Source organism: Desmodus rotundus, unplaced genomic scaffold (genome assembly GCF_022682495.2).
Source record: "Desmodus rotundus isolate HL8 unplaced genomic scaffold, HLdesRot8A.1 manual_scaffold_548, whole genome shotgun sequence".
NCBI classification, from domain to species: domain Eukaryota; kingdom Metazoa; phylum Chordata; class Mammalia; order Chiroptera; family Phyllostomidae; genus Desmodus; species Desmodus rotundus.
In genome coordinates this window covers 1,779-14,925 of record NW_026527641.1, presented here as the reverse complement: position 1 = coordinate 14,925, position 13,147 = coordinate 1,779, and the positions used below count along the sequence as shown (strand labels likewise).

At 58.8% G+C, this 13,147-nt stretch overlaps 1 protein-coding gene across 4 annotated transcripts; it reads left to right on the top strand.

The window, feature by feature from the left end:
* Positions 1–178: 178 nt before the first annotated feature.
* Positions 179–12,887, top strand: LOC112313316 (probable bifunctional dTTP/UTP pyrophosphatase/methyltransferase protein). Of its 4 annotated transcripts, none has more exons than XM_053917957.2 (13): positions 179–427; positions 1,260–1,418; positions 2,208–2,255; positions 2,401–2,465; positions 3,182–3,243; positions 3,496–3,604; positions 4,381–4,750; positions 6,618–6,780; positions 7,845–8,029; positions 8,574–8,706; positions 9,494–9,637; positions 10,620–10,742; positions 11,254–12,887. In XM_053917957.2, the coding sequence occupies exons 1-13, from the start codon at positions 335–337 to the stop codon at positions 11,466–11,468; spliced, it is 1,869 nt and encodes a 622-aa protein (XP_053773932.1). In that variant the 5' UTR covers positions 179–334; the 3' UTR covers positions 11,469–12,887. The 4 variants fall into 4 exon arrangements, with proteins under 4 accessions (XP_053773932.1, XP_053773930.1, XP_053773929.1 ...); XM_053917954.1 differs by having other exon boundaries at positions 180–427; positions 1,260–1,391; XM_053917955.2 differs by lacking the exon at positions 2,401–2,465.
* Positions 12,888–13,147: the final 260 nt, after the last annotated feature.

Genomic DNA, 13,147 nt, shown 5'->3' with positions numbered 1-13,147 from the left:
TGACACACCGCATTCTAGAATGCAGTATCCAAGGCAACCGTATCCTTGGAAACCGTATCCTAGGAAACCGCTTACTCTAGAGACCATAGAGCTCAGAAACCGTCCCACAAGATGCAAGATCCTGACACACCGCATTCTAGAATGCATGGCGGTGCGGCTCAGGCCCAGAAACGGAACTGTTTTCGAGGCGGTGTTTTTCCGGGCGGAACCCCGACGGCTGGGCGCGGTCTCCGGCGCCGGGGCACGGTTTCCGGGGCTGAGGAGCTGTGGGCTGCTTGCTGTGCAGAGCGGACCAGGCTCGCGGCGCAGGGAGCTGGGCGTCGGGTTCGGCGCGATGGTCTTGTACCCGGTGATCCGCAAGCTGTTGGAAAAGCGCGTGGTGTTGGCCAGCGCCTCCCCGCGCCGCCAGGAGATCCTAAGCAATGCGGTGAATGTCCGGGTCGGGGAGGGGTCGGGTTTCCTGGGCCGAGCAGGAGGATGCTGCTCCTGGGGCCGAGGGACCCAGGGCTGCTGACAACGGGGCGCCAAGTGACGCGGGCCCGGTGACGGCTGGTGACGAGGTTTAAGTCCACAGTCTTCAGGCCGAGACCTGGAGACAGGGGCTGTGGGGCTTGGGGCTGCGGTGTGCGGGTCTGTGGGCCTGGGGAAGCGGAACCTCTGCCATCTGGGCTCAGGGGCTTCAGGCCAGGCCTCCTGGTCTGGCGACCTGTGGCCTGGCTCACGTGGCAGGGCAAGCCAGTGTGTTTGCAGGGCTGCCCCTATCCTGGGGCTGCTGGGAGAGGGGAAGGGCCAGAGCCCCGTGGGTCTGTAGGGCCGCCAAGGAGAGGGGCTGCTGACCCTCTGTGGTCAGGACACACAGTGCGGACCCTCGGTGTCAGTGTCCATGACTGTCCTCCCCAAGGGACTGTCCTGCCAGGTCAGCATTTTTTTCCTTTGCGTTTTTGCGGGCAGTATATCTCCAGTCACTGGGCCCCGGAGGGGGTGGAACATAGGCCTTTGGGACATCTGGGAGCCCTTTGACCCTGAGGATCTGTGTGCCCAAGTCCTCTGTCAACACTGCCCCTGGGGCCTTTGGGTGACCGGGGTGCACACAGTCCTTCCCTCTAGGTCCCCCGCCCCGGCCCTGTGGGAACTGACTCTTGGTGAAAGTTCAGTGTCGGGCACAGGGACTGAGAACCCACACTGGCTGTAACCTAACCCATGCTCTTGGGCATTCCTGCGTTCCCCACACCTTCACAGCCCCTCTTCTCCCATTGCAGGGGCTCAGGTTCGAGGTGGTTCCTTCCAGGTTTACAGAGAAGCTCAGTAAAGCCTCATTCCCCACACCTTATGCGTATGCCATGGAAACGGCCAAGCAGAAGGCCCTGGAGGTGGCCAGGAGGATGCACCAGGCAAGGGCCCTGCTTCTGCAGCCTGAGGTTCTCGGGCTACGGGGGGAGGTGGCGGGGCAGGGGGTCAGGTGTTAAGTAGGCATGTTACCTAAATGCCCATCACAGTGTGCAGTAGAGCAGCTTACTTATGCTGAGTGTCGCAGTGTAGAACACTCTTATGTTCACGCAGCGTCTATGTAGTACAGCTCGCCACAGAGAACTGACGTAGCGGGTCTGCTGCTCTGTTACTATGTAATAGACTATCCCAGTTAGCCTCACAGTGTCATTTACAGTAAAGAATTTGTGTAGCTTACCTATTACCATGTGTTACTTTATAACATACTATGGTAGCTAATAGTATCATCTGTACAATATAGATTATGAGTTACATTGTTGCGCTGTACTGGAGCATTGTAATTAATATAACAGTATCTTTTGTTAATGTATCTATTACTACATGTTATAACATTCCCTATTATAATGAATACAATAGTGTCTTCCACTATATAGAATTAATGTAACTTATCAGTACATGTTATAGTAACATCTTATGTCAGTTGGGATAATAATTGCACTGTAGGTTATAGTGTAAGTAATGGAATAAACGAGTGAGCATTGAGAAACTCATATTTGTTAATATGTAAGGGCATCCCAAGCACGAGGTAGAACACATATTGTGGGGGAGTATGTGGGGTCACAGTTCTGTCCCCACTCCGCACAAGGGGACACACCAGCCTTGCTCTCTGAAGTTAGCCCAGATCCCACCAGCGAGGCTGTTGCCGTGCACCAAACCACAGAAATGCGTGGTTTCTGAAGCCAAGTTCGGATTTCTTGCAGAAAGACCTGCGGGCCCCTGACATCGTCATCGGTGGGGACACTATCGTGGTGAGTCCCACCCTGGGCCTGCAGCCTGGTTTACGTGTCCCGGGTGACTCTCACCTCGAATTTTAAGAAGAGTTTCAGACGTAGACAGGGCAGCCTTTGCAGGCCTGGCATGGGGAGTGGACACGGCCCTCTCTGTCCCCTGCAGGCGCTGGAGGGGCTGATCCTGGAGAAGCCCGTGGACAAGGCAGACGCCCACAGCATGCTGTCCAGGTGGGGGCCGCTGGCCCAGATCCTGGACACCTGCACTCCTCAGAGGGGAGGTGCCCGGCATGAGGGGAGGGGCCTTGGTCCTGTGGGTGACGGCGTGGCCTCACTGGTCAGCCTCGTGAGTCAGAACAGAGGACAGACCCAGCATCTTGAACTTAGGCTGCATTACTTTCACACAGACGGGACTGGAGTGGAAATCCACACGACCTTGATCTTCATTCTGATCCATACTCATCCCGCTGAGCAGGGCTCCCCCCCGCCAACCCCCTCCCTCTTTCACTTTCCCACAGCCCAGCAGGTCTGAGCTGGTGCTCGAGTCAGGGCTTTGGGTCCGCCCTGGGCCCTGGGCCCGACGGGTCCTGTGGACCTGTGTCCCTTTCCCCCTGGGAGAGCAAGCAGTCCCCTGTGGGTCTACCTTCCACAGCCCGCCGCTCCGGGGGGCCCTGTGCTCCCCAGTGGCCTGGATGTGGGGTCCTGCAAGCAACACCCGTGGCTGCGACCCACTCTCAGAGCGGTGACCCCATTCCTGCCGGCACCTCCACCTGCCTGTCTGGGAAGGACCCTTGGAGGCCTGCCGGACAGGACGATGGGGGAATAGGGCTGCAAGTGCAAGGGACACCTGGCCCTGGGGTGCAATGTCACCCTGGGACTGGGGACGTGGGTCCCACTCAGCTCCTGCCCCAGACATTCCATGCGCACGGGCGTAACTTCTGTTGCAGGCTGAACGGGAAAGAACACAGCGTGTTCACGGGCGTGGCCATCGTCCACTGCTCCAGCCAAGGTACCAGGGCAGCTCCGCCTCTGTCCCAGGGTCGAGGAGGGTCCCAGGGACTCTGGATGACCAGGGCCTGAGGGGACAACTCAAGTGCCTTCCCCAGCATCCCTACCGACCACCCTGCCTGGGAAGTCGGGGTGACCGGAATTCTGGGGTTACCTCTGAGCACCTCGAGTGCCGTGTCTGGATGCATGTGCAGGGGGGCCCGCGTGGGGACGTGGAGGCGATGTGTCCTCAGGGCCAGCTCTGTCCTTGCAGGCGGCAAGCTGGACATGGACGTCTGGGAGTTCTACGAGGAGACGCGGGTGAGGTTCTCGCAGCTGTCGGAGGAGCTGCTGTGGGAGTACATCCACAGTGGGGAGCCCATGTGAGTGTCTCCCCGTGCCCCCCACAGGGACCTAGCGGGGGAGATGGTGCCAGTCCCCGCCATGGAGGGAGGGCCCAGCAGCTGGTCTCCTCGTCCCTCCCATGGCTCAGGCTCTGAACAGATGCTGGACTGACCTGCTCTCTGTCACAGGGGACACTGGCCACAGGGACAGCACCGGGGGTTGGGGGGGTCACCTGCGGCACAGGCAGGGCGTGGTCTTTGTGCCCTAAATATGAGGGTCCAGCCTTGTCATGGATGGGAGTCTGGGGACAGAAGTGGAAGGGCCAGGATATACCAGTCCCGGGTGCTCGGTCAGGGTGGAGCAAGGGGCTTCCAAGGCCCCTCTGCCCCCATAAAAGGAATAAGCACGGGCAACAGGGACACCTGGGTTGGGGACCCCCATGAGGCAGGGTCCGAGTGACGTGTGAGGCCAGGACCCCAGCAGCAGCAGGGCACAGCCACAGTGTGGTCCTTCCTGTGGTGCCCAGAAGTGGCCGTGTACTGGGGATGGATGGGACACCAGCTCCCCCTCGTCAGTGCTGGCAGGCAGGGCTCAGGGGGATGGAGGACACTGGGCTGGAGCCGGACTTCCCAGCAGGAGCCAGCCAGTGGCAGGGATGTTGGAGCCCCCTGCTGGGTTTGGTCTGTGCTGGTCTCATGATTTCCACGGGCCCCTGGCCGTGGTGCTGGCACCCGACGCCATAGAGGTACCCTCTGATCTCTCCCCTTCTCTGTTCCCCTTCTCTCTGGTCCCTCCACCCCACCCCCACACTCAGGGACAAAGCCGGAGGCTACGGCATCCAGGCCCTGGGCGGGATGCTGGTGGAGTCCATCCACGGGGACTTCCTCAACGTGGTGGGCTTCCCCCTGAACCGCTTCTGCAAGAAGCTGGCTGAGCTGTTCTATCCACCACGCCCCGAGGACCTGCAGCGGGAGAAACAAGATTCCATCCCTGCCGTGGACACCTTTGACAACCCCAGCGACGTGGAGGGCCTAGGGTCCAGTCAGGGAGGGGCTCAGGGGGTCCGCGACCGGCCCCGGGCCGAGGGCGGGAAGGACACGAAGGACGCAGGTCGGAGACCCACGGTGGAGAGCCTGCCCCCGACTCCGGTCGTGGAACTCATAGATGGCTACAAAGTGTCCAAGGTATTGCACTAGGGTCCGGGGGAGGCCGTGAGTAAGGCCCACAATCGGGGCTCAAAACAGCAGCAGGAATTCATGCTCTGTGTGTCCTGGAGGCCACACGTCTGAAATCCAGGTGTCCCAGCGCCGCACTCCCTCCTCAGGCTCCAGGGAGGGTCCTTGCCGCCTCTTCCAGCTGCAGGGGCTCCAGGCGTCCCTGGGCTGGTGGCTGTGTCTCTCTCCTCTCTGCCTCTGTCTCCATGTGACTTCTCTGCATCTGCGTCTCCTCTTCTGTCTCTTCTAAGGACACTGTCATTGGGCACAGGACCACCCTGACCCAGGACGACCTCCTCCCAGATCCTTCACTAATGGCATCTGGTTCCCATGTAGCTGGGTGAGGACTTCAGCTTATCTTTCTGGAGCCACAGTACAGTCCCTAATAGTGTCCTTGCTGATCATCTGCCACCACTAGGTGGCTGGGACAGAGGGACTTCCGGGAACAGTAGAGTTTGCTGGGTTCTCCCACATTTCCTAGAAGGCCCCTGGGGAGTGACGGTGCTTGGTGGGAGGGCTCAGGCTGCGGGACGCGGGCCTGCCCCCTCCCACCATCCTCCCCTTCTCCACTCCTGTGACCTCATGGACCTAGGAAAGAAAGAGGGGAATGCTGGGTTGGGCCTCAAATTCCCTCATTTGCGTAAAGAGGAATTCAATCAGTGATCTGCAGCACGAGTCAGCGTCCCAAGTTTCAGCTGTGCTGCGGTTGCAGCAGGTGGCCCTTTCCCTCTCCCATCCGTCAGCTATGGGTCTGAGATCCACTTTTCCATCCGCCCATCCGCCTACCACGTCCATCCTTCCATCCGCCATGTCTGGCGACCCTTCCTTCCTTCCCCCTGTCCTTCCTCCTTCTGTCCTGTCATTCCTCCATCCGTCCCTTCATCCATCCATCCACCCCTCCATCCATCCCTCCATCAAGCCCCCATTCATCCATCCACCCCCCATCCCCCCATCCACCCCTCCATCCATCCCTCCATCAAGCCCCCATTCATCCCTCCATCCCTCCATCCATCCACCATTCATCCACCCATCCATCCATCCCTCCCTCCATCCCCCATCCATCCACCATCCATCCACCCATCCCCCAACCATCCCCCCATCCGTCCGTCCATCCATCCATCCACGCATCTATTGTGTCTGTTTACCTGTGTATCAATCACTCATTGCCCATCAGTGCAACCGTCCGTCCCTGTATTCGTCTGTCATCTATTCATCTTCCCATCCATCTGTGCGCCCACTCAGCCCTTCCTTACCTCACGTCACAAAGGCCTCCCCCTGGCCAGGCTTACTGACCAAGCAGGAATGCTGCAGGGAGTCTCAGAGTGCAGGTGACCTGTCTGGTCCCTCCTGTTCATTCATTCTCCATACAGCTCAGTGTCTTGCATTTCTGGAGATGCCTCAGCTGTCACAGAGGGTTTTCCGTGGCAAAGAGAGAGCTTGAGTAACAGTTCTCAAGGTCACGTGAGCGCATGTGTCCTGGGCAGCATGGGGAACCCATGCACCTGGGCCCGGACCTCTGTGTCCAGCACAGTCCCCTGCGGAGCTCCTGCACTCGGGGCTTGTCTGGTGGGTGCGGGTGGTCACAGCTCAGCCCACAGCAGCTGCACATGGCTGTTCTCCCACGGGACGGTCTCTGCTTGACAGGCACTCACTTGCCTACACCTTGTGCAGGGCGGGTACCAGCTGGCGCCTCAACCCTCTGTGCTGTGGGGAAGAGAGGCCCATGGGTGAGGGGCGTGGTCTGGCCCGTCTTGACCTCCACCTTTGCACTGTGGGGGGTGAAGAGCCCTTGCGGAGCCACATGCCAAGCGTAAGCACGCCTGCTGTTCCTGCTCAGGCCCTGTTCACGGCTTGCAAGATGAAGGTGTTTGATTTACTGAGAGACGAAGGCCCCCTGAGTACCGTGGACATTGCCAGGAAAATCGACGCCTCTGAGTGCGGAACTGGACACCTGCTGGACATCTGTGTGGCCTTCGGGCTCCTGGACAAGACAGACAGAGGTAAGGGGACTGGGAGGTGTTTTGCAGAGAATCTCAGAAGGCAGAAGCAAGTCACTGAGTGAACGTGGCCTCTGAGCCCAGGCAGGGACAACCTCACCACTGTCCCTCTGCCCTCGGAAGCCTGGCTGTTCCCCCAGAGGGTGAGACACAGGATGGATGGAAGAAAGGAAAAGGCGTGTGTGCGTGTTTGCACACACACGTGTGTGACGAGAACGGCTCCTTATGTCTCTGGTATCAGAGGGTGTGTCTCAGGGATCTGCAGAGACGGAGTGCAAACAGGACATTGCCGTGTGCACCTCACAGACACGGGTTATTCCAATAGACAGACGAGGTGCAGGGTGGGGCGGTGATAGAGACATGGGTGGGTGGGTGGGTGGACAGGTACAATGGATGGCTGGGTGGATGGATGGTGGGAGGATGCATGGATAGGAAGATAAATGGATAGATGGACAGATGGACAAGTGGATGGGTGGATGGATGGACGCATGGATAGGAAGGTGAATGAGTGTTTGTAGGGATGGATGGATAGATGAGTAGGAAGACGTGTGCACAGATGGATGGTGGGAGGATGGATGGATGGATGATGGATGGTTTGGAAAGGTGGAAGGATGGGTGGGGGATGGATGAGTATAGATGGAAGAACGTATAAGAGGATGGATGGTGGAGGGATGCATGGGTGAAAAATCGGATAGGTAGCTAGTTAGGCTGATGGAGAGATGGAAAAATGGATACATAGGCACAGGAGTGGATGGATGGATTGTTGACAGTGTAGGGGCACGGAGGGATGGATAGATCGGCCGATGGATGGATGGATGGGTGGATGGACTACAGCCAGGCTCAGTGACCGTCCCAGGGCCCTTAGGGGGAACCTCTTGTGGGAGAAACTCTCACCTCCATTGGCACCTGCACCCGCTGCGTCTGGCTGCCTGCGGAGCTGCCTGCCAGCATGCGGCGTGCAATTGTCAGGGGGATGGTTTCGTGGTCGTCCTCCGTGCAAATCAGCTGTGCATCCCGAGGGGAGTCCAGCTCCTGTGTCACTGTGAGGACCTCACCTGTCACTTCAGGTTACAGCAACACGGACCTGGCCAGCCTGTACCTGCTGTCGGATGGCGAGTACTCCCTCCACAGCCTGGCCGTACACAACAACAACCACAGCTGGCACCTCTACAACCACCTGGAGTCTGCCATCCGGGAGGGGGCCAACCAGCACCAGAGGGCTCTGCAGATCACAGTGGACGACCCGTTCCAGGTGGCCTCACTGAGGGTGTTCCCTCCATGTGTGGGTTTGGGGAAAGGACCCCTGGGGCCAGGATCCCTGTCCAGCCTGGGGGGCCATGGACTCTCGGAAGCCACTGAGCTTTTCCCTTCTAGATGCCAGGAGTACTGAAAGATGCCACTCTGGGAGAGACAGTGGGGTCACAGGTCCATGGGGTGCGGGCTGGTCACAGCTGCAGGGCATCCCGGGGAGTAGAGGACCAGACAGACAGGGCTCCCTCAGGAAGTGGTCCGGCCGTCTAACAGACAGAACGCTGTTTTCCCATGAGTTGGTGCATCACACAGGAGCCCCCAGTTCGCAAGCACTTCCACAGCCCCTGTCCCCACGGTCCCCATGTCCCCTTCCTCCAGAGAGGCTTCTGGGGTTGACCTGTAAGACTGCTGTGTCTCCTGAGGAGCCCTATGCCCACCCCCGAGCCGTGCTGAGCCCCTGTGCCAGGGACGTGCCAGCTAGGAGTGCCGCCCGAGTGCAGGACCCCTGGCGTGTGCCTGTCTGCTCACACCCTGCTCTGCTTTAGGACTCCTTCTACCGGAACAAGGAAAAGAAGCTGCAGTTCATGCGGGCCATGCACGGCCTCATCAACGTGGCTGCTCGCCAGGCAGCCACGGCCTTCGACCTGTCCCGATTCTCCTCCGCCTGTGACCTGGGAGGTGAGGACTCCCCACCAGGAATTGGTGCCACCAGCCCCGTGCACTTCTTTTGTTGGATTAAGTCACTGGGGCTTCACCTGCTTACAAGACCGAAAACAGGTTTATCTGTTTAAAAAGCACCCCAAGGACTCAGATTTGGTCAGGCTGGGTCTGGGCTTGGGCAGAAGGTCCCAACCACTAGGAGGTCCTGGGGATCAACCAGCCCCCAGCACAGGTTGTGGGGCCCTTTCTGGTGGCTGCCCAGTCAGGGAGAGAACGGGACCCCCTGTCCCCAACTCATCATGCTGGTGCCCCACACGCCCTCCAGTGCACCCTTGGCCAGTCTTCACCCAGGATGGAGGATGGAGGAGGAGCAGACACCTGCCCAGGGGCTGTAATGGGATGAGAGTCCCCAGAGGACTCCTGAGCTGCCAGTTTGCATTTCCCCATTCTCTCTGCACACCCTTCCTCCTGGTGACCCAGAGTGGCTGCTGAAGCACCAGCCATCACATCTGCGTTCCCACAGCAGAAAGGAGTAGGGAAGGTTATGATGCCCCTACATCTTGCCTTGAGGATTCCCTCATGACACAGTGCCCAGCCCCACTCACTGCTCACCTGTGTGTTCTTGATCTTGAGAGGCCCATAGGGACATCAGCCATCTGCACCCGTGGCCTTATTTCACAGCACAGGTATTCATCCACGTTCTAGAACATTGCTCGGTTTTGCGTCAGTCGCACTTTGGAGTCTCACACAGGGATCCCTAAGTGCTGGGAAGGGCGGGTGGTAAAGTCTGTGACTTCACCCCCAGGCTGCACAGGCGCCCTGGCCTACCAGCTGGCCCGGCAGTACCCAGGTCTGAAGGTGACCGTGTTTGACCTGCCAGAGGTCGTCGAGGACGCTGTGTATTTCCAACCCGGTGGACCACAGACAGGGCAGGTCAGCTTCGTGCCAGGTAAGTGGTTCTGTGCCTTTCCATCTGGTCAGCACTTGGCTGACCTCTGACCCTGAGTGTGCCCCTGTGTGTGCATCTGCGGGTGTGTGTTTGTGCTGGTGTGTATGTGTGTCCCTGTGTGCTGTGCTCACCTCCATCTGTATAGCCGTCCCTTGTCCACCCGGGAAGGGTACCAGGACCCCCATCCAGCAGCAAATCCTCAGCACTCGAGTCCTTTGTTTAAGATGACTGAGTACTTTTTCAGCGATGCACTGCCTCCTGTGGACGTCAAATCCTGTCTACATTACTTATAACCGCTGACACAATGTCCGCGCTGTGTGGGGTTGTTACACTGTGTCGTGTGAAGAATAACAAGAAAAACAGCTCCATGCTGAGGGCAGACCCAGGCAGCTGCCCTCGCTGCCTAGTAACAATGTAACCCTGGCCAACTGTACAGCCAGGATGTCGTTTTTTCAATGGCTTTCTCTGGGTATGGGTTTTCTTCTATGGCTACAAAAAGAAACTCCACAAACTGGGCGCCTTAAAAGCACAGACATCCGTCACCTCCCATCCCGGACACCAGACATTGGAGGTCCACGTGCCCCAGGGCCCCGCTGCCTAAACAGGCTCCAGGGAGGCACTTTCCAGCCTCTTCCAGCTCAGGGGGCTCCAGGAGTCCCTCCCTCTGTCTCCACGTGGCTTCTCCCCTGGGTCTGGGTGGTCTCTTCTGTCTCTTCTAAGGACACTGTCATTGGACACAGGGCCACCTGACCCAGGACGACCTCCTCTCAGATCCTCCCCTCTTCCATTCTGCAAAGTCCGTTTCCATATGGTTGCAGTTTGTGGCATTAGGACACAGAATGTCTTTTGGGGGGACATACTCACCCCACTGCAAGCAGCCTCCCTTTTCATTTCAGTATAGAGGCGATGCCTCCCATTTCCGTCTTGGGGACAACTGGTTCTCGAGTCCCTGACAGAATGACTCATTTGCTGTTAAAACCAGGGGACTTTTTCCGAGACTCGCTCCCGGAGGCCGACCTCTACATTGTCTGCAGAATCCTCCATGACTGGTCTGATGACAAGGTGCACCAGTTGCTGAGCCGCATCTCCAGCAGCTGCAAACCAGGTGAGGCCGTGTCTCTTAGTTCCTTTCTTAAGACACAAAAAGACCATTTCATTTTTTTAAAGACGGCTGGTACTGCTGCTGCTCCAAGCAGCTGGGGTCCAGGATCCTGTCACGTGGTCCCCACTGGGCTCACGGGGGCTCCCCCATAATACAAATTCCCCCCTGTGTCCTATGCAGGGCGTTCCCTGAGGGCAGCCCTGGCGGCTCCCCGCAGAGCACTAGGCACCCCTCACTGCCCTCGCCCCTCTTACCACCCCATCATCCCTTCCTTCGCCCCTGCTCACTGTCTGTCTCTCACTTTGTGCCTCCCTGTGTCTTCCTATGCCTCTCTCTTCTGTCCCTGTCTTCCTGTCTCTCCATGTGTGTCTGTCTGTTTCTCTTTGTGTCCCCTTCTGGCTCCCCAGCCTGGCGGGATCTGTGTGCAGCTTGTCCTGCATGAGGGCTGGAGTCCCTGAGGCCCCCTCCCCTGCGTCCCCGGGCAGGACCCCAGCAGCTACTCTCGTGCCCCCAGGTGGCGGCCTCCTGGTGTTGGAAATGCTGCCGGGCGAGGACAAGCGAGAGGCCCGGGCGGCCGTGGTGCAGTCGCTGAACATGCTGGTGCAGACCCTGGGCCGCGAGCGCACCCTGAGCGAGTACCGCAGCCTGCTGCAGGCACACGGCTTTGCCGACGTGCGGGCTGCATACGTCGGGAGCATTGTGGACGCGGTCCTGGCCACCAGAGTCTGACGGCCACTAGGACACTGGTCACAGGGTCATTCCCCCGGGCGGACACCGGCCCACAGTCCCCAAGTGTGGCCCGTCCGGTGGAGTTTTTGCTGCAAGGGCCGGTGTCACCCCCCAGGTGAAAGAACGTGTCCATCACTGGCTCTCGGACCTTGTTTGGGGGGCTATGTGGAACAAGGGCAGCAACAACCAAGGTCCCTCCCTCCACGATGCCGGGCCACTGGTCCTCTGTAGGGGCCCCGGCAGGGGGGCCTCCTGGCCAGCTCCTTCCAGAGCAGCGGCCACGTCCACGCCGCCCTCTGTCCACCGGCCTGTGCGTTTCCTCCCCCTTCTCATGTTCCAAGCTGGTCGTCTGTGACCCTGTGACCTCACAGCTGTCCTGTCCTGCTGACCCCTGTGGGGGATCGTCCTCCTCTGCCTCCCCACTGGTTAAACAGCCTCTTAGAAGCTCACAGGTTAGGCAGGTGAGGTTCATGGGATGAAGGTGATTGTTCACCAGACATGCCCCCATACTCTGCAGCTGGGACTGTGTTTCGGTAAAGTGTGTGTTTGCTGAAGGTTGAGACAGTGCCTGCACACTGGTGAGCGGGAGGCAGTGGTAAGGGAGAGAGGTTGTGTCCTCCAGACACCCCTTCCATCTCCATTGAAGTAGACTGTCAGACACACAGCTTACACTCACGTGGTTTTCTGTGTGAGAACGCATTTTATCGGAGTCTGGAAAGTGTTGTACGAGATACACACACATATGGTTCGTACAGTGTACATAATCACACACACCCACGAACGCACAGTTTTGGATGGACACCTTGGACCTCCACTCACCTGTGCGCCCTTAGCCGAGGACCCACCCACGGGAGACCCCCGGCTGGAGAGTGACGGGCCAGGTAACGCGTGTGGGGACTGGGGAAGGGTCCCGGGTCCCCTGAGACCACTCGGAAGGGATGGCGGGGTGGGCGCTCACTTGTGTCTCCCTCCTCAAAGGGTTTTCCTCTTCAGGAATGCACAGGGAGCTCCAGGGGGGGGTCGCTGCCCGACCTGACCCCTGCCCTGGGGTGTAGTTTCCTCATTCCTTTGCTCATTCAGGGGGGTGTGGGTGTGCCCTGGACACAGGGCTGTCTCGGCGGGGCGCATGGGGTGCCCTGTGGGGGTGGGTGTGGGGAAGAGCCCGGGGCATGAGGCCTTAGTGAAATGACCTGTGTTGACATGGCCTCAGCCCTTCCTCTTCCCTGTCAGGTTCCCCCTGCGTCCCCATGAGTGCCCACACCACGCCCCCTGCTGGCCATCCAGCAGGCCAGGTAGCTTACAGGCAGGGCCTGGCTCCCAGCTCCCGTGTCTCAGGCCATCCCCTTCTTGACTGGTTCTCAGTGTTCCCCTGAGAGGTGATGTCTTTAAAACTTGCACCTGGCCCGTTTTGGAAAATGCAACTATGCATTTTTCAATGTCTTTCCAATACCCGGGGACACAGATTGAATCATAGTACCCGGGGGGCCCTGCAGGTGCTGATCTCTGACCCTGTGCAAGTTGTCATTAAATCTGGGGACAGTGCTGAGGAAGGGGAGACCAGCCTCCGTGGGGGGAAATCTCTCCCGCTCCCTGCACTGCACCCAGTAGGTCTCTGTGTGAGTCTAAACCCCTCACGTGATGCTTTCTATGGTTCTGTGTTCTGAGCCCAGTCAGCAAGA

Coding starts and splice junctions, on each gene's coding strand:
- LOC112313316 (XM_053917957.2), top strand. CDS start 335: ATGGTCTTGTACCCGGTGATCCGCAAGCTGTTGGAAAAGCGCGTGGTG. Junction 1,419..2,207: donor CCCTGCTTCTGCAGCCTGAG/GTTCTCGGGCTA, acceptor GATTTCTTGCAG/AAAGACCTGCGGGCCCCTGA. Junction 2,466..3,181: donor GCCCACAGCATGCTGTCCAG/GTGGGGGCCGCT, acceptor CTTCTGTTGCAG/GCTGAACGGGAAAGAACACA.